This window comes from Cannabis sativa, chromosome X (assembly GCF_029168945.1).
Source record: "Cannabis sativa cultivar Pink pepper isolate KNU-18-1 chromosome X, ASM2916894v1, whole genome shotgun sequence".
NCBI classification, from domain to species: domain Eukaryota; kingdom Viridiplantae; phylum Streptophyta; class Magnoliopsida; order Rosales; family Cannabaceae; genus Cannabis; species Cannabis sativa.
The window spans coordinates 7406842-7432305 of NC_083610.1; the positions used below are offsets into that span (position 1 = coordinate 7406842).

The window sequence follows — 25464 nt, forward strand, 5'->3', positions numbered from 1 at the left end:
GCCTGAAACACCAACTCCTGCATTGCTATCTCCTGCTGCAAATACACTAATTCTGTGGACTCCTCGAGCACCTGGATCACTCAAGCTGAACGTCGATGCTGCAGTTGACAACACCAAAAAAGTTACAGGAATTGGTGCTCTAAATCGGGACTCCAATGGCACTGTTGCAGCAGCCTTCTCCAAACCACTTGTAAGTTGCTTTGAATCCCATGAAATGGAGGCAATTACACTGTTTCATAGTTTAAATTGGACACTACAACTCCAAATGCCGATTTCTCAAATTGAAACAGATGCTCTTCGACTTTCTAATGCTTTATACAAACCTTCATCTGTAATCTCATCTTTTCAAGATTTGATTGTTGATATTTCTAGTTTTTTTTGTCCTTTTTCTCTAATGTAAATGTTTCTCACGTCAAACGTTCCGCTAATATGGCGGCTGATAGCTTGGCTAAGTTTACTTTAGGGATAAATGAAACTTGTTTTTGGTTGGATTGTTTACCTCCGCCTATAAAACGTGTTTTTGGTTGGATTGTTTACCTCCGCCTATAAGCTCTGTTATTGTAAATAACCTTCCCATTTAATTTAGGGAAATTTGGAAAACTATACTTTAAAAACTCTAATATTTTATACCTAAACCAATACATTTCAAAATAAAAAAAATATGACACTTTTATGAAAAACCCAGAAATAACCCTCACATAACTAACACCCCAACTCTCTCTCTTCCTCTATCTCTCTAGCTTTTCTCTCAACCTAACACCCCAACACACCACCGCGCCGTCACCCCCTCGCCACCGCCTACGACCCGACCCAACCCCCCTCTCCACCTCGTAGGACCCTCTTCCGTCACCCCCTCACCATCGTGTATCGGACCAAAACCCAAAAAAAAATCCCAGCCGAATGAGCATCGAACCCAGAGCCAAAAATTAAAAGAAAAAAAGCATCCACCCAAGACCATCGGACCCAGAGCCAAAAATTAAAAAAAAAAAAAAAGCATCCAGCCAAGACCATCGGACCCCATAGCATCGGACCATCGGACTGGACCCATCGGACCAAACCCATCGGGACCATCGGACCGACCCCATCGGACTGTCTTCTTCTCCAAAAAAATTTGCAGATTCGAATCCACCCATTCCACCCAAAATTTCTTAGATCTAACAAATAATAGGTTTCACAAACAATCCCAAACAAAATCACAAACACAATAAATCTAAACTTTTTAAAAAAACAAAAAAATAAAAAATAAAGAACATGGTTTCGGTTCGGCGTGGGTGGGCTCATCGTCGATTGGCTGGGTCACCATGGGTGGACGAAGTTGCCTGCGCCGTGCACCGTCACCATGAGCACAACTTCGAGTTTTTGTGGGTTGAGGAGGCTCACCGAGAGAGAGGAAGAGAGAGGCTGAGATTAAGATTTGAAATGTGAGGAGTAGTTTTGAGAAATTAGTAAAGTGATCATATATGACCAATTTTAATAATTATGCATTTAAAGAAAAAATTATAAAGTATTGTACGTATCAAATTTCCCTTTAATTTATAATAACAAGTTTGTTTTCTAAAAAAAAAAAAGAAAGTAGTCAAGAGTCAGACTGTCAGAGTCAATCTACGGAAGAAGGGCTTTCCAGCAACTCAGACCACCATTAACGACGTATACGAGAGAGAATGTCGAGCGACGGTGAGGAGCTGGACGAGGATGAGCTTCTCCAAATGGCGCTGAAAGAGCAATCTCAGCGAGATCTCGTTTACCGGAGACCATTCTCCGGCAACAACAGTAAGCCCGTCGCCAATTACGTTCAACCACCACCTCAGCCTCACCCGAAGAAAGCCTCCGTCCCTCAGATACCCAAGGCCGGTGGCGGGGGAGGAGGAGGAGCAAAGGCGAGACGTATGGTGGACGACGATGAAGATTCCGAGGTCGAAATGCTCAGCATTTCCAGCGGCGATGATGAATCCACTGACAGAGATAGTCTCCGACCTGGTGCTCTGGGCTCCAGGTCTCGACCTGTGGCTGGCAGAGCTTCTGGGAAGGACGACGATGGCGGCTGGGATGGAGATGAGCCCGATCGTTGGAAGCGCGTTGACGAGACTGAGGTACTCTTTGCTAATTGAATAAATATTTAATTATTTCAAATATAATTTTGTTTTTTGTTCTATTTGTTTAGTTAGAATTGTCACTGGTGAGAATCTGTATTTCTTTGAATGAAGAAAATAAATGAACTTGAGCTAGTGATTGAGTATAAAATTGTGAGGGAGTGTAAATATCATCTATGTAGAATACTGAATACCAATTTAAGAAAGTAGCGGATTTTCATATCTCGTTTGGATGAAAGAATGTCAGAAGAGCGTAAGCTAGTTGAACCAGTACCAGAAATATCACTTTCTTGTACTGGACTATTAGCATTAGAAGAATCCTTATTATAAGTCATTAGTAAAAAATGTATGTGTTTTTGGTTATGGTGCATTTGTTGATTTTTGTTGCGTGTTGATTCTTTTATTTATGTGAATGGGTTTCTGTATTAATAGCATATGATGCTTCCCAATACTGATATGACATTTTATTTTGTTGTATAAAAGGTTTGGTGGGGATATTTAGATCTAATGTTATGATGCTTCTCTTACAGCTTACTCGCAGGGTTCGAGGTATGCGAGAGACAAGAACAGCACCCGTAGCTCAAAAATTCGAGAAGAAAGTATCAGCAGTGGGGCGAAAGGGACTTACTACTTTACAATCTTTCCCTCGTGGCATGGAATGTGTTGATCCACTTGGGTTGGGGTAAGCCATAATTAAATTCCAGATTTTATTCTTCCTTATCATGATAAGACTATTTTACATCATGCTCCATAGCTGGCTATGGAAGCACAATTAATATGTTTTCAGTTCATTGTTCTAATTTTTCTTTAAAAATTTTTTCGTACTTACTTGTGCTCATATTGTTCTTGTAGTATAATAGACAACAAGTCACTCAGGCTGATAACTGAGACATCAGAAAGTTCTCCATCTAAGCATGAAAGAGAGCATGTAGATCACGTCCTTCGTGGTAATGCATTTATGTATCAGATTTTGAACTAATTGCTTGCAATCTTGTCCCTCAAATACTTTTAGACATACTGAAACATTAAGCACTTCTTTTTGATACTAGTTTCCATGACATATTAGATTGTAGACATATGAGCCCTAAAGTTTGTAGACAAATTTGTTAGTGCATCGTGTAAATTGAATATTTGTTTAATTGTCTGTGGCTAACATCTCCCTTTATGTTAATGGCTGCAGAAAAGTTGTTGTATTTTTCTGAGAAATTTGATGCAAAACTGTTTCTATCTCGGATACATCAAGATACTAGTGCAGCTGACCTAGAGGGTGGTGCTGTGGCTTTAAAGAGTGATCTTAAGGGGCGTACTCAGCAAAGGAAACAGTTGGTTAAAGACAACTTTGATTGTTTTGTCTCATGCAAAACCACAATTGATGGTAAGAAGTCTTGGTATATCACATAAGATAAGACCTTTCATAGATGGGCTAGTGTCAAGGACTTTGTTTTAAACTCTGGTTTCAAAGAAGCTGCTCCTAATTGTGAAATCGTAAGAAATTAGCGTTTTATATTTGAAAGAAGATAAATTAGAGTTATATATGTGGGTTTTCTAGTCAATTAGATACATTCATGGCTATAAGAATATTGATGAATTTGTTCCCTTAGAAAGCCGATATATGTGGGAAAAAGAACTAAAAATCAATTTTGTCGGTGCCAATAATTTAATTGTGCATCCTCATCCTCAATTGTTATTATTTATTGTTTTAGAGACTTGTATAATCAAATTTTAGGGAGAGAAAAAACATAAGCCAAATTTTGGAGACTATTTATTTTCTAAATAAGTAGCTTCTAGCTTTTCTACAAGTTTTACTAAATTGAGCTTTAGTCCCAAAGTGACGTAGGCAGTAAGGAGGTTGATTGTGGTGCACAATTTCTTGGAATGTTATAATCGATTGGATTTATAAGAAAGAATAGGAGAAAATGAGAAGAGAGGGAAAAATTGAAAAAAGAAAGTAGGAAGATTAATTTTCTCTAATTTTCCGATGTGACAAAAAAAACATTAGATTTTCTGCAGACTTTCTGGGTTGTTTCTTAATTAATGATGTGGGTAATATCTCCATTGAAATAGATATTGAATCAAAGCTAAGACGGATTGAAGAAGACCCTGAAGGATCAGGGACTTCACATTTGTTTAGTTGTATTGAAGGAGTGAGTTCCTTGGCTAATCGTGCTTTTCAGCCTTTGTTTGAGAGGCAGGTTTGTGATACCTATTTCTTGTTTGGTTTGGAAGTTCTTCTCAGCTTGTTTATAAACATATATTTCATGAATGACTGCTGTAGGCTCAAGCTGAGAAAATCAGGTCAGTTCAAGGAATGTTGCAGAGGTTCCGGACATTATTCAATCTGCCAAGTACAATACGTGGGAGCATTAGTAAGGGAGAATTTGACTTAGCAGTTAGGGAATACAAGAAGGCGAAATCCATTGCTCTGCCATCTCATGTAGGACAATATATTTCTATTGTTTGCAGTTAACTGTCTGAAAATTGTTACTATAATAAAAAAACTCCAGAAAACTTTCTAGAGAGGAAATTAGAGAGACTGTTATTTTATGCAGGTGGGAATACTGAAACGTGTTCTTGAAGAGGTTGAGAAAGTGATGCATGAATTCAAAGGCATGCTGTATAAGTCTATGGAAGATCCACAAATAGATTTAACAAATGTAAGCCTATAATACACCTGCTGATTTTTTGTTTTTCTTTTCTTGACACTTGAGCAAGAGTAATTTAATTGGTACCTTTATCCCTTATGGGGTTATGTGCTGAGTGCTGACTAGAGTTTCATCTCATATAAGTATGACAAATGTTTACTCGTCTTTCTTTTTGGTTTTATAAAACTTGTAATCAACTGCTCTGGGGATAGTAGGTTGCATTGAACATCCTTCAAATACGAGAGAACAATACAATGGGCCAGAATATTATGATTATGTAGTTAGTTTTATTATTATTATTTAAATTTGATTTAGCTTCCTGAATGGTTTTGTAGTGACATGTTTTTCTTGGTTTACAAGAAGAAAAATTGTATAATTGTGTATATGCTTAAGATTTGGGCTAGGTTTCTTGATTTATGTTAAAAGAAGTTTACAGATGGGAGGTAAGGACTAGGTTTTATCGAAACATGACGGCACAAACGTTTTCCCTTTATTCTAGGATTTTTTGTGTAAAAGCTAGACATTGGATCTGCAGTTCAGTGATATGAATGAGAATTATTTTTTATTCCTTTTAGGATTCAGTGCATTTCCTAAACAACTTTACTTGGTTTGAGGCTCTAATGGGGTGTTACTGTCTGGCATGTTTTGGACAATACAAAAGACCTTAGAGTCCTGCATGGAAGACTCTTTCAATTCTCGCATTCAAAAATAAATAAATAAATAAATAATAACCAAATCTTTGTTCAAAAAAATATAGTCAACACCTTTTCTTTTTAGCCTTGCAGTTGCAGTATGTATCCCAGGTTTCCATTATGTTGCTGTCTTACCTTCTTCGTTTGCTATTCCTGCTCTCTTTTTGCTTCATGTAGCTCGAAAACACTGTGAGGCTGTTGATAGAGCTGGAACCTGATTCAGATCCTGTTTGGCACCACTTAAATATACAGGCAAGGCAAAGTTTCCTATCATTTCACGTTGCTAAATTGCATTGCAAACTAACTTTTATACTTTGCACTAAATTCTTTAGGAATTCTTCATCAATGTTGCTAGGTTATGTAGATGAAGTTGGTTAGCTGGTGCACACAATCAATCATGAACCTTTTGAATTTGAATTTAAATTTATTTTCTAGTAGATCTGTTTATACATTCCAAATTTGTAAATTAACATCAGCTACATGGTCACCAGGGAACACAATGTCGGCATACATTAGATGATTTTGTGTCCTTTAGTTTTCTTTAATGCAATACAGTAAATTGTTAGATTACTTAAATTGTAGTATGTTTCGTTGCAGAACCAAAGAATTCGTGGTTTGCTAGAGAAGTGCACCTTGGATCATGAAAGTAGAATGGAAAATTTGCACAATGAGATACGAGAGAAAGCCCTATCTGATGCAAAATGGAAGCAGATTCAACAAGAACCAAACCAATCTGTAAGTCTAGCCATTAACTTTTAAACTACAAAACATATATGAGAATTATATTCACAACAATCAAACAATAAACAATAATGCTCATGAAAAAAAATCCAAAATCCAAACATTTATTTAGAGCATTAATTATTGAGAAAACATACCTCCTAAAGGGATATTGTCCATGTGAGCCATTTGACATTAAGAGTCTCTAATGTGACCATCACAAACACAAGATTAGTGGTAAATCTAAGAGAGAAGCAAATGTGAAGCTATCCCCTTCTCCTACCCACATTACCATTAATTAAACCATCTTACACTTTATATATATCACACCCTCCTAACCCTTATGGTTTAATTAATGTTAGACTATAATTTAATAGGTCAATTATAGTCATAAGGGTGTTCTCACGTGCCTCTAATATATTTAGTAGCTATTAACCATCCCATTATGGTTATTCACATTATTAGACACATAGTTAATGGTTGTGTTTATGGAATTATGTCTATGATTATATCAGTCCTCAATAATAATTCTAACATTCTCCCACTTGGATACTATTATCAACCACCATACCATTGTCCAACTCATAAAGCTATCAACTAAATCATACACAATATCATATCAATAGGATAAATATTACATATGACTTGGCTTTGAAGACTTTCAATACAATAACAATCATTAATAATCAAACCAAATATGCATGTGGTACAACAAATTGAGACATGTGCATTCATTTCCTTTTGTACCCGTCACTTCAGTAAACAACACACACATATAAATATGACAGTTGCAACAAGAAGTGACTACAACATCATTATGCATGTTCAAGAACACAAGTTATAAGCATTCCATACAAAATACTAGCATGTTTAATACATAATAACAAAACTCCCACTGAGCTCAACAATTTAGGCTCCTAACAATCCCATTCGAGCAACATGCTCTAAAAATATACATATGGGTAAGCCTTTCGTTAGTGGGTTCACCAACATGCCAGTGGTAGGTGTGTACTCATTGGAAATGAAAGACTCGACAACTTTCTCTTTAACAAAATAGTACTTTATGTCAATGTGTTTGGAGCGGGAAGTACTTCTAGCATTCTTAGAGAAAGCTACTGTTGCGGAATTGTCACAATACAATTTCAACGGCCTCTAGATAGAGTCTTTAACACCCAATGCTGAAATGAAGTTTCGCAACCATATAGCTTGACATGTAGCCTCATAACACGTCATATACAAATTTTGAAGATAGATAAATTGTGATTCATAATATTTAATAAATTTTCTTTACCATATTAAGCATCCTTAGCAAGCTATTATTATCGATAGGATAATTAATTATTTGTATGGATCTTAATAATGCAAATTTTGAAAAAGATACAAAATTTAAATAAATTAATATTTAAATATTTCTCATTACCAAACAATTTTCCATACTTAATCTTACGACAAGTAAGAAATATAAGCACTAATTGTTGAAATAAATTCACAAATAAACATGAAATTATGCCACAATAAAATTAGTTTACCAAAATTATGAATAAAATTCATAAAATTAATATTGTGCATAAGAGAAAATACATAGAAATGGTAGAAAATTAAAAATGAAATAAAATGGTGAAAAATGGCCTAAAAAAGAGCCATGAATGCGCCCCCACGTGCCTTAATCTTTTTCTCAGATTTTTTTTTTGTGTTTGTACGACATGTCGTTTTTGGGAATTGACATGTTCGGGGAGAACGACGCGTAGCAAGGGTTTGAAAATGACATGTCGTTTGGTGTTGCTAAGGAGCTGGCCTTGGAGCAAAGACGACATGTTGTTTTTGCCGTCCTTGTCACCCAAAATTCACCCCGCAGGTCTGCAACTCGAATCGGCGCGACCCGCTTCGGGACCCGGTCGGATAGGCCATCTCCGACCACCAAATCTGACACCATTTGGGGGGTTTTGTTCATTTTTCAATTTTCTATCAATTTCCAATATCCATTTAATTTAACTCAAAAATACAAAATAATAGCCAAAATATTATGAACCCAAAATGGGTTTTCCTCCGTTGATGAACTTCAAGAAAACTCAGTGTTTAACAATAACAATCATCCCAAAACAGAGATAAACCCATCCAAAAAACTATAAATCTCATATTATCCTTTATAAACACATTAATTCGAAAATTACAAAAAAAAAAAAAAGAATCAGATTTGAAAAATGGGTTTAGTTCAAAGAAATTAAGCTCTAAAATTAATAACTTTGGCTCTAAATACTAATTATTAAATACAAAACATATATAAGTATTATAATCACAACAATCAAACAATCGAACAATAACAACAATAATGATCATAAAAAACAATCCAAGATCCAAGCATTTATTTTTCCTTATCAAAAAAAAAAAAAAGATCCAAGCATTTATTTAGAGCATTAATGATTGAGAAAACATACCTCCTAAAGAAATATTGTCCATCTTAGCCATTTGACACTAAGAATCTCTAATGTGAACAACACAAACACAAGATTAGTGGTAAATCTAAGAGAGAAGCAAATGTGGAGCTATCCCCTTATACTACCCACATTACTATTAATTAAACCCTCTTGCACTTTATATATATCACACCTTGATAAACCCTGAGGGGTTATGGGCCGATTGGGTTAATGTGGTTTAGTTAATGGTAGACTATAATTTAATGGGTAATTATAGTTATATGGGTGCTCTTATGTTCCTCTAATATATTTAGTAGTTATTAACCATCCCATTATGGATATTCACATTATTAATGATTGTGTTTATGGAATTATGTCTATGATTTTATTAGTCTACAATAATAATTTTAACATTAACGTGATAATCTTATATTACTTGTATAGGAGTTTTATATAATTTTCCAGTGGTTATGGCTATGTCTATAATTATTTTAGTCTACAATAATAATTCTAACATCAACATGATAATCTTGTGATAATCTTATATTACTTGTATAGGAGTTACTTAGTTTATATAATTTTCCAGTGGTTGTGGTCAGGACATGGCTATTGCTGCTTGACAAGGAATTTATACTTGTGGTGTTCTGTTTTAATAGTCATTTTGTATTAAAAATAAATCACATGTTCTTTTGTTCTACCTTTGCCAGACAGATGTCAACAATTCATTGGACAATCACCTTCCATTGGACTATCAGCCAGTAGACTTGACATGCGAAGAAGTTGATAAATTTAGAGGGAGATATATCCGAAGATTAACTGCTGTACTTATTCATCATATACCAGCCTTCTGGAAAATAGCACTTTCTGTTTTCAGTGGAAAATTTGCTAAGGTATTTTGAGTTATTCATATTGAAGCTTTCACATTAATTATATACTTTAGTCAACACAGTTCCTAGACAGGCTACAAGTAATCAAATTTGAGGGGCAATGGTATGGACAATAATGAGAGGAACAGGGGTATTAGCAATTAAGGCCAAATAGCATCAAAGAGAAAGAGTTTAGTTGTCTCTCAGACCATGTGAACAGAAACAGTTGATGGATTTAATTGAAATTTAGGTTACAAATTTTGTGCAGTAAATTGTAGACATTCAAAGGACAGAAATAAATCTCTATATTTGTTTCCATTACTAAATTAAAAATTGAGTATTTTGCATAAACAGAAAAGAATGTAACTAAAAAAAAAAGAACTGTGCTAAATCTATTCATATAATCACTTAAATGGGCATGTTAATGAAATCTTTCAACAATCGTCTTTATATTGTTCCTTCCAACTTGTAGGTGAATCTTTTTAATAGTTGGTTTTTCCTTCATTTTTTTGTTCTTTTTTTTTTTATCTCATTATGTCAGTTGTCTCAGGTTTCCTTGGAATCAATTGCTAATACTTCTGCAAATAAAATCGAGGATAAATTTGGGGATGGAAAGTACTCATCGCATTCTCTCGATGAAGTTGCTGGAATGATTCGCAGTACTATATCTGCTTATGAGGCGAAAGTAAGTATGCTGGCTGTGTCATTCTGTCGTCCATTAAATAAACAAAGTACTCTGGTTGTCGTTATTGGTTTCTAACTCAATCTATTAATGCCATTTTGATCTTTATAGTCAAATCTACTTCCAATCTACTATTTGTGTGCAAGTAATCAAAGTGACCATCTAATTTCTTATCTTGTTAATATATTACTATTGCTTTTTTTTTTCCTTTTCCTTTTTCTGTGTGTTTTTTTTTTTTTCTTTGAAAGAATGTGTGTTTTCTATTATTATATTTTATCCAGCATATAACGCTGTTTACTTCAAAATTAGAGAAAATTATAAGGTACGTGTAAGTTTTCACATTTATTTATTTGGCTTGAGTTGGCATTTAAGGGAACTTTAAGTTGATCTTAAATACTTATGTATAAGATTTGTGTAGCCAGACAAGACAGTCAAGATATTGGTTCACTGATAAGGTTCCATTTCTTGATGTGTTATTGTTATGAAATCTGACATGCATTTTTATTCTTGCATAAGAGAATATAGTATAGAACTGATTTTATTTTATTTATTTATTTTGAAAAAAAAGAAAAAAAGGGTAGGAGATTTACTAGTTTCTGACAGTGGTAGTTTCAAAATAATTATGCTAGTAATGTATGTAAGCTTTGACATTATATATTTCTATTGGGTCTATATTTTTCAAACGAAAAACAATGTTGCGTCCCTGTTTTCACTGTTCATCTTCTCTAGTTCTCTTTCCCTGTACATATTTTACGGCTATTGTTATACCTGCTTCAGATTTGAGTTAAGCATTCTTCTATGTCAAACTGAATTACCTGCATCCATGTGGTTGATGATAAATTTATGCTGCTGCCCAGGTACATAGCACATTTCGTGATCTGGAAGAGTCAAATATTCTCCATTCATTTATGAGTGATGCTATAAAGGAAATTACTAAAGCCTGCCAGGCTTTTGAAGTGAAGGAATCAGCTCCCCTAGTTGCTGGTATATAAGCTATCACCAAGTAGCTGCAAGCATGCAAGTTATTCATTTACAGACAGTAATCTAAATTGTTTGAGTTTCTTATGCCACAGTTACTGCTCTGCAGACACTTCGATCAGAGATAACAAAGATTTACATTTTGAAGCTTTGCTCATGGATGCGTGCATCAACTGAGGAAATTTCAAAAGAAGAAATATGGGTTCCAGTATCAATTATTGAGAGGAACAAATCTCCTTACACAATATCCTTTCTGCCTCTAGCTTTCCGTTCTCTTATGGCCTCAGTGATGGATCAGATCAGTTTGTAAGTCCCTTGAGATTATGATATGAGGTTCTTAGAGAATAAAGTATCTATCCAAATTGGTACAAAGAATTATAAAATCCCTCAAAGAAAATCTCTTTATTAATGATGAATTAAAAAAATATTCTAACTTTCGAGATGCTAGTATCTCCAATTACAACCTTTCGAGAGGGCTGCTCTCTCCTAGAGTCTAATCTCTTCTATTTCCCACCTGCTTTACACAATGAATCAGCCCCCTATTTATATGTATTGGACAGAATAATTTAATTGCCAGCTAAGATCTAAAAAGAATTAATAAAACACAACCCTCTAAGACAAAATAGCCAGCTAGATAAAATAATTGCCAACTAGATAAAAAACAAAACAATTATAGCTGGAATAGAAAATAACAGCCCTATCTTTAAATGTCTCGTGGCCTCCTAGCGTATACTAACTTGACTGGAGGCTTATCAGATTATTGTTACCTTTGATGGAGTTACTGATAGTTAGACAAACTTGAATTTTGTGGGTGTCCTACTGTACATTTCGTACCATGGGAATGCAAGTTCAACGCACATCCTAAGCAGAAGGTTATCATATTAATTTCACGGGAGTTGGGTTGGAAAAGGAATGGGAGAACCCTCTGAAAGTTAAATCACTTGGAAATATGAAGGTTTCATGCCCTTAACCTGGAACGAAGAAAATTGACTTTAAGTTCAAGAATAAACTGATTTTCCTTCCTTGACCAGATTAAATGGAAACATATATGGATTTTATCCTTCTGTTTTGTGCTCTTTTGACAGATATTCAGCATGCCTGGATAAAGTTTTGATTGGTGAAATGAAATTGTCTCTATTTTTGTGCTATTTGTTTGTAGCCATTAAGTTATTGTTTCTTATTTTTCAGGATGGTTCAGTCTCTTAGGAATGAAGCCGCAAAATCGGAAGATATGTTTTCTCAATTTCAAGATATTCAGGAATCTGTTAGACTAGCATTTTTGAACTGTTACCTGGATTTCGCTGGTATGATATTGATAAGATTCCAACCTAAGTAATACTTGGAAGTATTCAATGTATCCAGCATTTTTACTTGTCTTCCTTACATTAATTAGGTCATCTGGAGCGAATTGGGAATGAGCTTTCACAATATAAAACAAGGAAAGACGTTTCACATTTTCACGATGGACATTCTCATGAATCAGAAGACAAGTCATTGACTGATCTCCCAGGAAGTGTACAGGATCCACATCAAAGACTCTTGATAGTTTTGAGTAATATTGGCTATTGCAAAGACGGACTTTTGTTTGAGCTGTACAACAAATACAAGCACATCTGGCTGCAGTCTAGGTATATAACCCAAACTCCATTGCTTCACCTCCTCTTTTAAACAAACTAATAATAATAATAATAATAATAATAATAATAATAATAATAATAATAATAATAATAATAATAATAATAATAATAAACTAAAGACGACCCTTTTACTCGACACCAAAGCATTGAACTGGATGACTAAAATTTATTTTGAGAAGAAATGAAACCAACATATTTATTACCAGAACAAAAACAAATGCATTTCCAAAACCCTACATGTTTATAACAAGACCTCAGCCACCTCTCGCATTATTGAAAACTCACTAATGACCAAACATTCTTAATTTTATGTCAACAAAAGAGAAGTGACAACATTTTCACATTTGATCTTCTCTGTCTCAAAATAACATCCATTATCTGGAACTATTCTATCATTTCTTTCAATCAATCTGTCCTAGTAACAACCAACTCCGCACAATTCCAAAGAAGTTGAATACGAATTTGAGTGATCTGTTTCTGGGCAAACAATGACGTCTGAGCTCATAAGCTCTATTCAGAAAGTCGCGAGGTTGGGATCCAATTATGGCTCTAGTAGCCTAACCAAAATCTACTTGTCATTATTTATTTATTTATTTATTGTTATCTGTAGATTATGGTGAATTGAATTGTATGTTATATTCCATAGAATAGTATATATTTATATACAAAATAAGGAGACTAAGGTGGCGTTTGGTTAGGAATGAGAATGAGAATAGGATTAGGAATGAAATGGAATAAAATTTAAAATGCATAAAAAAATTGATAAAAAAATTATTAAATTTTTCAAATCTTGCATTGGAATGGTCTTTCCTTCTATTTTAAAATGGAATAGTCATTCCACCAAAATGATAGAAAGGTCATTCCATTGGAATTATTCCAATGGTTTTAAATGTAACTAAACAAAGGAATGGAATGAAAATTGTTTTCTTTCTATTTCATTCCATTTTATTACCTCCAACCAAACACCACCTAAATGAGAAACTACTAGATACAAATAGGAAACTACTAAATATAATTTACCCTAATTCTTGCAACTATTATTCTAACACCCCCATCAAGTTGGAGCATAGATGTTAATCATGCCCAATTACAAAGATAATCAACCCTCACCCCATTTAAAGCTTTTGTAAAAATATCTCATAATTATTCTCCGGTCTTCATATATCTTGTGGAGATCAGACCTTGTTGAATTTTCTCACGAACAAAATGACAATCAATATCAATGTGCTTAGTTTGCTCGTGGAACACGAGATTTGAGGCAATATGAGAGCAGCTTGATTATCACACCACAATTTTTCTAGAATAGAAGTCTTAAACTTGAATTCAGTCAAAAGTTGATAAATCCATATTACCTTACACATAGACTGTGCCATAGCTAGGGATGCACATTTTCATTGGGATGGGGCCCTGCAGGGCCGCCCTTAATAGGGCGAGGATTCCCCGTCTAAAAAGGGAACGGGACGGGGACGAGAATTATTTTTTGTTCTTGAATGTTAAACAGGGCGGGGACGGGAATGACACTCCCTGCTCCGACGGGGACCCGTTTAGTATTTTATTTTATATTTCTAATAATATTTTATATTTTATAATTTATGTTTGTATTTTTTTAGTATATTAGTATTTTTTTTTTATGAGTTTTAAGTTGTGTTTTGGATAATAATTAGTTTATTGTATAATAATTAATATGTAATATTTTAATTTTTATGAAATTTAATATTTTATATATTTAAATTTTTATTATAAACTTTATTTTTTTATTAGGGGATTCCCTGCCTCGTCCTCGCTCCCATTAGGGGATTCTTTGCCCTATCCCTGATGGGAAATAAGCGGGGGTGGGGATGAAAATGCTTAATGGGAATGGGGACGGGGGAGTACTCCCCGCCAATTTCCAGCCCCGTGTGTATCCCTAGCCATAGCTCTATATTCTGATTCAGCATTGGATCTAGATATAACATTTTGCTTCTTATTCTTTCAAGAGATCAGATTGCCCCCAACAAATACACAATGTCCTAAAGTGGATCGTCTATTTATCTTGGAGCCTACCCAATTTGCATCAGAGAAACACTCAATTTGGGTATGTCCATGATCTTCGTAAACTATACCTTGTCCTGATGCTCCTTTCAAGTAACATAGAATTTGCTCTAATGCTGCCCAATGATGAATTGTTGGAGAAGACATAAACTGACCAATGACACTAACTGGGAATGCAATATCTAGGCGAGTCACGAGTAGATAATTCAACTTTCCAACCAATCTGCGATATTTCTCAGGATCTTCAAATGGTTCCCCATCACGTGTAAGATGTACAGTCGGATTCATTGGAGCATTACAAGATTTTGCTCCTAATTTTTTTTGTGTCAGTTTACAAATCAAGTACATACTTCCTTTGGGACAAAACAATATCTTGTTTACTTCGAGTAATTCAATACCCAAGAAATACTTGAGCACTCTTAAATCTTTCGCGTGAAATTTGGTATGAATGAAAGACTTAAGGGGTGAGATGCATTCAATATCATTTTCAATGATAATGATGTCATCAACATACACCACTAACAAAATGATATCGGCAATTGATCTTTTATTGAACACAGAATGATCTGACTTACTTTTTAATAGATCAAATTTCTCAACAGTTTGATTAAATTTACCAAACTAAGTACAAGGACTTTGTTGCGATCCATATAAAGATTTGCAAAAACGACAAATTTGCCCTAACTCCCCTTGAGCAACAAACCCAGGAGGTTGCTCCATATACACTTCTTCCTTAATATCTCCATGAAGAAAAATATTTTAAATATCAAGTTGATGCTAAGGCCAATGATGAGTAGCTGTCATGGAAATGAAAAATTAAATAGATGTGAGTTTAGTAACAGGAGAAAAAGTATTACAATAGTCCACTCCATAGGTTTGAGCATAACCCTTGGCAACAAGACATGCCTTTAAGCGATTAATTATTCCATCTTGATTAAATTTAACCGTAAACACCCATTTGCACCCTATGACTCGTTTTCCTAAAGGTAAATTAACCAGTCTCAAGTATCATTTGCAACTAAAGCATTCATCTCTGTTATCATTGCAACAAGCCAATCAGGACAAGACATTGCTTCACGAACAGTTTTAGGAATAGTGATAGAATCAAGAGAAGCAATAAGCAAAAAAAGAGGAGAGATGATTATAAAAAACAAAAGGAGAAATAAAAAAAAGTACATTGACGTTTACCTTTACGTAGTGCAATGGAAAGATCATTTTTGAGTTCCGGATTTGATGACGAAGATGCATGTGCAGGACATGAAACGGGACGTGGACGCATGATGTACACTGTAGGAGGCCTAGAAAATGGAGGTGGTGGAGGAGTAGGCATTGTGGGAGTTATGACCGAGGCAGGTGAAGAAACAAGAGACTCGTCAGAACATGTATCAGGCACAGATGATGTAATAGAATATTCCATCAAATCATCATCCTCCCCCGACGAGTAGGAGTAGGTGAAAATGAAAAATAAGGTGTATTTTCCACAAATGTAACATCAATAGAAATAAGATATTTTTTGAGATTAGGACAATAACACATATTCCCTTTCTGTAGACGAGAATAACCAAGAGAGACTCACTTTAAGGCCTTAGGGTCTAATTTGGTGACATGTGGACGGACATCGCGAGCAAAATAAATACTGCCAAATACCCGATGAGCAACTGGAAACAATGACTTACTAGGAAAATGAATTTTTAATAAGATCTAACCATCAAGTATAGAGGATGACATGAGATTAGTAAGAAAACATGCTGTGGAAACTGCATCGGCTTAAAAAGGTTTGGGAATTTTCATTTGAAACAAGAGGGCACATGCAGTTTCATGAAGATGTCTGTTTTTACGTTCCGCTACACCATTTTTAGGTGCAGTATTAACACAAGAAGTTTCATGAAGCATGTTATTAGAAGTCATGTAAAATTGAAATTGTGCAGATGTGTACTCTTTGGCATTATCACTTCGCAAAGTACGAACAGACATATTAAACTGCTTTTAAATCTTAGCACAAAAAGCACAAAATATAGAAAACAACTCAGAACATTTTTTCAGTAAATATAACCAAGTTACACGAGAATAATCATCTACAAAAGTGACAAAACACCTGAATTCAGGTTGAGACAAAATAGGAGAACGCCAAACATCAAAATGAACTAACTTAAAAGGAACACTAGCATGTTTATTAACTCGAAGACTCAAACTAATACGATGATGTTTTGCAAACTGACATGACTCACAATCTAATGAAGATACATTAGTATACTGGACAGAGTTTCTTAAGCAGATGAAGGGATGGATGGCCCAAACGACAATAAGCCTCAAAAGCGAAAGCAACACTCAGACAAGCAATAGAGGCTGGTGGAAGTGGATCAAGAACATACAGGCTGCCAGATTCATGTCCTTTACCAATATTCTTCTTCGTTGTAAGATCCTGAAACAAACAATGATCAGGAAAGAATGAGATTAAACAATTTAGATTACGAGTGAGTTGACTAACAGGAAACAAATTAAAAGACAAATTACGTAAATGTAAGACTGATGACAAAGTGAACAAATGTGTGAGAGCAACAGTGCCAGATCCAAGCACAGAAGATGGTGATCCATCAGCTAAAGTAACAGTAGAAGTAAGACTATGAGATTGAAAAGTGGAAAAGAGACTGGAATTACCTGTCATATGATTTGTGGCATCAGAATCAATGACCCATTTTGAGGATGTGAAAAAAAGGCATGCATTAGAGTTACTTGAATTAGCTATCACAGTGACAAAAAGAGACGAAGACTTAAGTGATTCCTGATACCTTGAGAACTTGGCAAATTCATTAGCAAAAATAAGGACCGATTTGTCATATGAATTACTAGTGCTAGCAATATTAGCAGATTGTTTTTGTTGATTTTTGAACTGTAACTTCCTACACTCAAACTTGGTGTGGCCTAGTTTCTTACAATAGTTGCACATGATGCTCCCGAAATTCGGTGTTCGATTATTAGGTCCTTGTGAAATACTTCCTTTGTATCCACTTGGAGTAGAATTTTTTCATGGTGCAAAATTGTTACGACTCACCAAAGCGCTATTAAGATGAGCTGAAGAGTTAGTTTTTTTTTTGCAAAGAACACGAGTAAACACATCTTGTAAAGAGGAGACATCAGAACCAGAGAGAATTTGTGACTTTGCAGAGTTAAATTCATATGAGAGTTTTGCAAGAAAACTCATAATAGCCATTTGTTGTCGTTAGTGCCGTTAAGCCTTCACATTAGGACTAAAATGACAATAACACTATAAGCTCTTCATATGTTTTTTTAAATTCTGTAAAGTAACTCATAAAATACTGATCTTGTTTCTCCGTACGATAAAAGGCTTTGCAAACATCATATATGCGAGATATGTTGTCTTTGCCAGAATACAAAAACTCCAAGTAATTTATTAATTCTTTAACCAATTCACAATGATTAATCAAACTAATTACCTAACCATCAATAGAATTTCGAATTTGAAAGAACAAGCGAGCATCCTCATGGAGTCATATTTTTCTTGAATCGTCTTAATCTTTGGGATGATCGCAGTCAAGTGATCATCTTTGTCAATACTCCTCAGATACAGTTGAATCGTCTTACTACATTCTAAATAATTCAAACCAATCAATTTATGGTCTGTGATTTTAGACATCATGGGAACTACACAACTACTGATTTAGAATATGATTTTATCTCTGCCATAATCTTGAAAGCAAAAACAATTGAAAGAGAAAAGGAAGAAAGCGATCACCAAAAAATGAACACCCAAACACGAAGAAGGTAATAATATCAAACCACAAAATGATAAGAACCACCGGAAACCGATGCAAGGAGGATAGGGAAAGGCCGGGAGCGTGATAGACGTTGACCGTCACCAAAAAGGAGGCTGGATGCGCCCTCATGCGTCGACGCGCAAGAGTCAGGGCGACGACGATTGGCGGCGTGTGGGGCCCACATGCAATGATTTTGGCTGCCGGACTTCGGGGTTTTGTAGATCGACGGTTGGGAATCCGTCTATGTAGGCTGTGAGAAAGAACTCGCACTCTAATTAAGGTTCCGAAAAAGGAACCATAAACTCGAACCCTAATTTTTTTTTTATGAACTTTATTTTTGAATTTCGAATTACAATTCTAAGTATTGTTCTGATACCATGTAGAAAATGGTGAATTGAATTGTTTGTTGTATTCCATAGAATAATATATATTTATATACAAAACTAGAAGACTAAATGGGAAACTAAATACAAATAGAAAATTACTAAATACAATTTACTATTTTCTACAACTAATATACAATTATACTGTATATATAAAAATATTATTTGCTTTTATAATTGTTATTTACCATTATAGTGTCCTTTGATTTGGAGAGTATTCTGTAGCAAGGATTGAGCTAAATTCCTTGTTCGGAGAGTATTTTGTACCAGATTATATGTGATGAATCTCCTTAGCTACTGATTGGCTACGTTAAGTTGTATTATGTATCTTGAAATATTCTTTTGTTTATTTACTGATGCCATTGATCGTGCCATGTCTTTTGTTTTAGGGAAAAGGATGAAGAGGAAAGTGACCTACAAGATCTAATGATGTCTTTTTCTAAGCTTGAAGAGAAAGTCCTCGAGCAATATACTTTTGCCAAGGTAAGGTATAGCTAAACTTTATTTTCCTCTTAAAGTTTAATGTAAATTGCACAGGTCACCCCCCCTTGTGTTTCCCAGTTGAATTGTAAATGGAACATGTAGTTATGTTTCTATCTCTAGATTGTTTGTGCTAAAGCTTGATTCTTGTTAGAGTATATATTAGTTGTATATTAGTTGTAGAATTGTAATTACTTAGTTTTCAAGTTTTTCTTAGTTTCCTATTTTAGTCTCCCTAGTTTTGTATATAAGTACTTGCTATTCTATTGAATAAACTACACTTTTGATCCACCATTTATAACATGGTATCAGAGCACAATTTGAAATTAGGGTTTTTCACCAAATTGAGATTTGCAATTAGGGTTCGTTCTTCCTTTTCCTTAAAGTTCATTTCTGGAAAACATACTTAGAGAGCACGTGAACTCTCATTTTCGGTACCCGCATACTGCCCAATCGCCGATCTGCAGATCCCTAAAGTTTGATGGCCAGAATCCTCGGAAGTGAACCACACACGACGCCTGAAGATTCTACAACAAACCCCATGCGCCGGCGCTTGAGTGTGCGTGAGGAGCTTTTTCTCAGTCGTTTCTCCCTCAGTTGACTTTTTCTGTCTTTTTGATCTTGTGGTGCATTCGTTCTGACCATTATTTTCTTCTTTTGTGATCGTTGAAATTTGTTCGTCATCTTTTGGTGTGAATCTTCGTTTCTTTGTTCTTGCTTCGCTATTTGAGGATTATGGCAGAAAATAAGTCAACCATTGTGATGAATATGATGTCGGTAATGTCTAAAATTACTGACCATAATTTCAGTGGTTCAAACTATTTGGATTGGAGCAAGGCTATTCACCTCTATCTACGGAGTATTGACAAAGATGATCACTTGACTAATGATCCTCCAAAGTCATTCAAAGGAGAAAACTGATTTGACATGACTTGGGGAGGATGCTTGCTTATTCCTTCAGATTTAAAATTCTATTGAAAATGAGGTAAATTATTTAATCAATCACCTTGAATTTGTTTAAAAACTAATAGAGTATTTGAAAGTTTTGTACTCTAGCAAAGGAAATCTCACTTGCATGTATGATGTGTGCAAAGCATTTTATCGGGTAGAAAAACAAGATCAATCCCTCATAAACTATTTTATGACATTTAAGAAGACATATGAGGAACTCAATACGTTGTTGCCTTTTATTCCTGATGTGAAGGTTCAACAACGTCAACAAGAGCAGATGGCTATCATGAGCTTTCTAGTGGGACTCTCCTCTGAATTTGATTTTGCGAAAACACAAGTTCTTTCTGGATCCCACATCTTATCTTTGCAAGATGTTTTTAGTCGTGTTTTTCATACTGAAACTACTCCATTTGCTTTGTTTACCAGTGGTTTGGTAAGTTGCAATAATAGTAATTCACCTGGAAGCTCTTCTACCTCAAGTGGACAGAAAGGGGTTATCCACAAGGGTTTGACAATTGAACATCGGATCCTGGAGGCATTTTTTGCAACTATTGTAAAAAGCCTGATCACACCAAATTTGAGTGTAGAAAGTTGCAGTTAAAAAATCAACAAAGACAGTTTGCTAATGTTGCAAGCACTAGCGATACATTTGACAAATCGGTTGTTATTTCTGCGGTTGAATTTGCCAAATTTTCAAGGTACCATGAACACTCAAGTCTTCATCTCCTTTTGTCATTGCAATTGCTGATTATGGTAAATCTAATGCATGCTTTCTTTCCACATCCTCCAAGTGGGTCACTAATTCTGGTGCCACAAATCACATGACAGGTAATTCTAGTCTATTCTATTCTTGGGTTTGACACTGTTACATCTACACCTTATGGATCACCATCTTCTATTCTCGGGTCTGGCGTTGTTACACCTACACTTTTGCTTACTTTGTCGTCTGTCTTACATTTACTTAATTTATCCTTTAATTTGCTTTCTTTTACTTAATTTATCCTTTAATTTGCTTTCTATTAATGTTACGTTTTTAGAAAATGCACCTTATTTTTCATCTTCATCTTCACCTACTCCTACTCGTCTATGAGATGATTATTTGTTGGTATATTCTGTCACATCCTTTGCTCCTGATACATGTTTTGATAAGTCTCTTGTTCCTTCACTTGCTTTGGTCATAGTTCTTGCACCTTTACCACCTCCCCCGCCTCCTATCATAGTGTACTCTAGACGTCCACCTCTGTTTCATGTCCTGCACCTGCATCTTCGTCATCAGATTCAGAACTCAACGATGATCTTCCCATTGCACTACGTAAAAGTAAACGTAAGTGTACATATCCATTTTCTTATTTTGTTTGTTATAATCATTTGTCTTCTTCTTCTTGTTCTTTTGTTGCTTCTCTCAATTCTATCACTATTCCTAAAACTGTTCGTGAAGTCATGTCTCATCCTAGTTGGCTTGCTGCAATGCTAAAAGAGATGAATGCTTTAGTTGCGAATGATACTTGGGACTTGGTTAATCTGCCTTTAGGAAAACGGGTCACATGGTGCAATTGGGTGTTTACGGTTAAAGTCAATCTAGATGGAACAATTGCTCGCTTAAAGGCCCGTCTTGTTGCTAAGGGTTATGCTCAAACCTATGGAGTGGATTATTATTGTGATATTTTTTTCTCCTGTTGCTAAACTGACATCTGTTCGACTGTTCATTTCTATAGCAATTACTCATTATTGGCCTTTGCATCAGCTTGATATTAGAAATGTTTTTCTTCATGGAGATCTTGAGGAAGTTGTGTATATAGCAATCTCCCGGGTTTGTTCCTCAGGGAGAGTTAGGGCGAGTTTATCGTCTTTGCAAGTCTTTATATGGTTTGAGACAAAATCTTCGTGCTTGGTTTGGTAAATTTAGTCAGGTTGTTGAGAAATTTGGTTTGTTGAAAAGTAAGTTAGATCATATGGTATTTTATAAAAGATCAAGTGCTGGTATAATTTTGTTAGATGTGTATGTGGATGATATCGTTATTACTAGACATAACACTAGAAGCATCTCAACCTTTAAATCTTTCATTCATACTTAGTTTCATACGAATGATTTTCGGGTGCTAAGTATTGCCTTGGAGTCGAAATCACTTGGAGTAAACAAGGTATTTTTCTATCTCAAAGGAAGTATGTACTTGATTTGTTAAGTGAGATAGAAAAATTGAGAGCCGAACCTTGCTGTACTCCAATGAATCTAGTTGTGCATCTTACAAGTGATGGGGTGCCTTTTGAAGATCTGGAGAAATATTGCAGATTGGTTGGAAAGTTGAATTATCTAATTGTGACTCCTCCAGACATTGCATTCTCAGTTAGTGTTAGTCAGTTTATGTCGTCTCCAATAATTTATCATTGAACAACACTAGAGCAAATTTTGTGTTACTTGAAAGGAGCTTCAGGATAAGGTATTGTTTACAAGGATCATGGACACACCCAGATTAAGTGTTTCTTGGATGCAGGATGGGCAAGTTCCAAGGTGGATAGAAGATCCACTTTAGATTATTGTGTTTTTTTGGGGGGCAGTTTGATCTCTTGGAAGAGTAAGAAGTAAAATATTGTATCTAGATCCAGTGCAGAATCAGAATATAAAGCTATGAGATAGTGTGGATTTATTAACTTTTGACTGAAGTCGGGTTTAAGACTTCAACTCTAGCAAAATTGTAGTGTGATAATCAAGTTGCCCTTCATATTGCCTCAAATCTCGTATTCTATGAGCGAATTAAGGACATTGAGATTGATTGTCATTTTGTTCGTGAGAAAATTCAACAAGACTTAATCTCCACATGATATGTGAATACTGAAGAACAATTTGGGGATATTTTCACGAAGACTGTAAATAGAGTGCGGGTTGATTATTTTTGTAACAAGTTGGACATGATTAATATTTATGCTTCAACTTGAGGAGGAGTGTTAGAATATATATTAGCTGTATATTAGTTGTAGATTTATAATTAGGTTTCCAATTTCTTCCTAGCTCCCTATTTTAGTCTTCTTAGTTTTGTACATAAATACTTGCTATCTATTAAATAAAATACATTTTTGATCCACCATTTAAAACAATTCTTAACTAAGAAAGATGTCTCTTCTTATCAGGCGAACTTGATCAGAACTGCCGCGGCAAACTATTTGTTGGATTCTGGGGTTCAGTGGGGTGGTGCACCTGCAGTCAAAGTAAGATGTAGTGATTTTCATGTCATATTAGTGCTTTTTTCTTACGTCCCCTGTCACTTTACTATTACATTTTCTTTTTCTTTTTCCTTTACCTCTTTCCCTTAGAAGTTGTTAGAAGAATTGGTTTTGTGCAGGGTGTCCGAGATGCAGCTGTGGAGTTACTGCACAATTTAGTAGCTGTTCATGCAGAGGTACTTAATGCATTCCTTCTCTATGATACTTGTTTAGTTTAGTTTATAATTATCTTAATCCCAAGAACTAATTTTCTCTAGTTAGGCTTGTTTGGTAGAATGATAAAAGTATTTGATTTGCCAACATCTGTTCTTACAAATAAGAATTTAAGCTGTCTTTCATGCTCCAGTTATTTTTTATGCCATAAGATTATTAATCTCTAGCGGACTTTTAGATTGAGGTTATACTATGTTTAGTTGAGTTTAGATTCTCTAAGGAATGACATCTACTTAACATAGGGAGCGACTCCGAGACAATTATCAAGGCTTTGCAAAAGAAAGTTTCTGTTTGGAGCATTGATAATTATGTTTTGAATTGTATTAGACTCTCTAAACAGGTTTTGAGTTGTAATTTTGCCTTTATCCTTAAACTTGGCAATTTTGCGGCTCATAATGTTGCTAGGTGAGTTTTTTCTCAAAACTTAACTGGAATGGTAGCCGTGCCATTTATTTCAGCTGATGTTATTTGTAATGACCATGAGGTTTAACTTTTATTTTAGTAATGAATGTTTATTTCAGAAAAAAAGACATCTACTCTACATAGCCAACTTATATGAGAAACCTATTTCTTTCTTTTAGGTTTTTTCTGGTGCCAAGCCCCTTCTGGATAAGACACTCGGCATTCTTTTGGAAGGTCTGATTGATATCTTTCTCAGTCTTTTTCATGAAAACAAGGACAAACATCTTAGGTTGCTTGACATGAACGGATTTTGCCAGCTCATGCTTGAGGTAAAGTTATCATCTAGAAGTTTGTTTATGTCTAAATATAATAGCATTGAGATGCCTCAAAGGTTAATTCCCTCACCTTGCAGCTTGAATATTTCGAGAATATATTGAACCCTTATTTTACCCCTGATGCGAGAGAGTCTTTGAAGTCTCTACAAGGTGTGATTTTGGAGAAAGCCACTGAGAGTGCAACTGAAGCTGTGGAGAATCCAGTGCATCACCGACGACCTACCCGTGGAAGTGAAGATGCACTTGCCGATGATAGACAGCAAGGAATGAGTGTTTCACCAGATGATCTAATTGTAATAACTCTCTCTGATTTCTTAGTGTAGTTAATTATTATTGATATTGGGTCTTATTGGCGACTTCTAAATTGTCTTTGCCTTTATAACAGTGTTTATTTATTTGTTATGTTTTCTTAGGTTCTTGCTCAGCAGTATAGTTCCGAGTTGCTTCAGTTAGAACTTGAAAGGACCCGCATCAACACAGCATGCTTTGCCGATTCAATTCCGATGGAGTTGTTATCGGAATCTGTTAAATCTGCTTATGCTTCCTTCAGGGGTCCAATGGACTCACCCAGCAGAAACTTTAGAGGAATACCTGCAACTGGATCCCCAAGCTTTTCTCGCCAAAGACGACGATGATTTTCCCATGACAGATTTTTCTAGTGTATTCTAAAAGTTGTGGTTTGGATGATTGAGTGACACCCAAGTTGTTTTTTCATTTTTAAGTGGTAGATTCTATATGAGTTGCTTTCTTCATTTATGTGTTCCTTTGCCTCCTTTCTACAGATTTATTGTTTGTATGTTTTTTTTTTTTGGGCTTGGTTTATTAGTATATATTATAGGAAAAAATTTCCATAATAGATTCTGTGAATAGTTGTTTTGGTAGATATTTTATCTGTTTTGATATTTAGAAAAAAAAAAAAAAATTAGTCTATTTGTTTTTTTTCATGATTGCTT

The 25464-nt window shown here is 35.0% G+C and overlaps 1 protein-coding gene across 1 annotated transcript; it reads left to right on the forward strand.

The window, feature by feature from the left end:
* Positions 1 to 1540: 1540 nt before the first annotated feature.
* Positions 1541 to 25263, forward strand: LOC115703160 (exocyst complex component SEC5A). Its single transcript, XM_030630666.2, has 21 exons — positions 1541 to 2090; positions 2621 to 2772; positions 2943 to 3037; positions 3271 to 3465; positions 4155 to 4282; positions 4366 to 4524; positions 4640 to 4744; positions 5602 to 5676; positions 6022 to 6159; positions 9266 to 9448; positions 9975 to 10109; positions 10964 to 11090; positions 11180 to 11390; positions 12273 to 12388; positions 12478 to 12712; positions 19301 to 19394; positions 23469 to 23546; positions 23681 to 23737; positions 24356 to 24505; positions 24589 to 24804; positions 24925 to 25263. Exons 1-21 carry the CDS (start codon positions 1662 to 1664, stop codon positions 25144 to 25146), a joined length of 3300 nt encoding a protein of 1099 aa, XP_030486526.2. The 5' UTR covers positions 1541 to 1661; the 3' UTR covers positions 25147 to 25263.
* The last annotated feature ends 201 nt before the right edge of the window (positions 25264 to 25464 follow it).

What these genes read in the sequence shown, in the direction of transcription:
- LOC115703160 (XM_030630666.2), top strand. Translation starts at nt 1,662, where the DNA reads ATGTCGAGCGACGGTGAGGAGCTGGACGAGGATGAGCTTCTCCAAATG. An exon ending in ATCAGCTCCCCTAGTTGCTG is followed by an intron (nt 11,091 to 11,179) that starts GTATATAAGCTA and finishes CTTATGCCACAG; the next exon opens with TTACTGCTCTGCAGACACTT. An exon ending in TAGTAGCTGTTCATGCAGAG is followed by an intron (nt 23,738 to 24,355) that starts GTACTTAATGCA and finishes TCTTTCTTTTAG; the next exon opens with GTTTTTTCTGGTGCCAAGCC.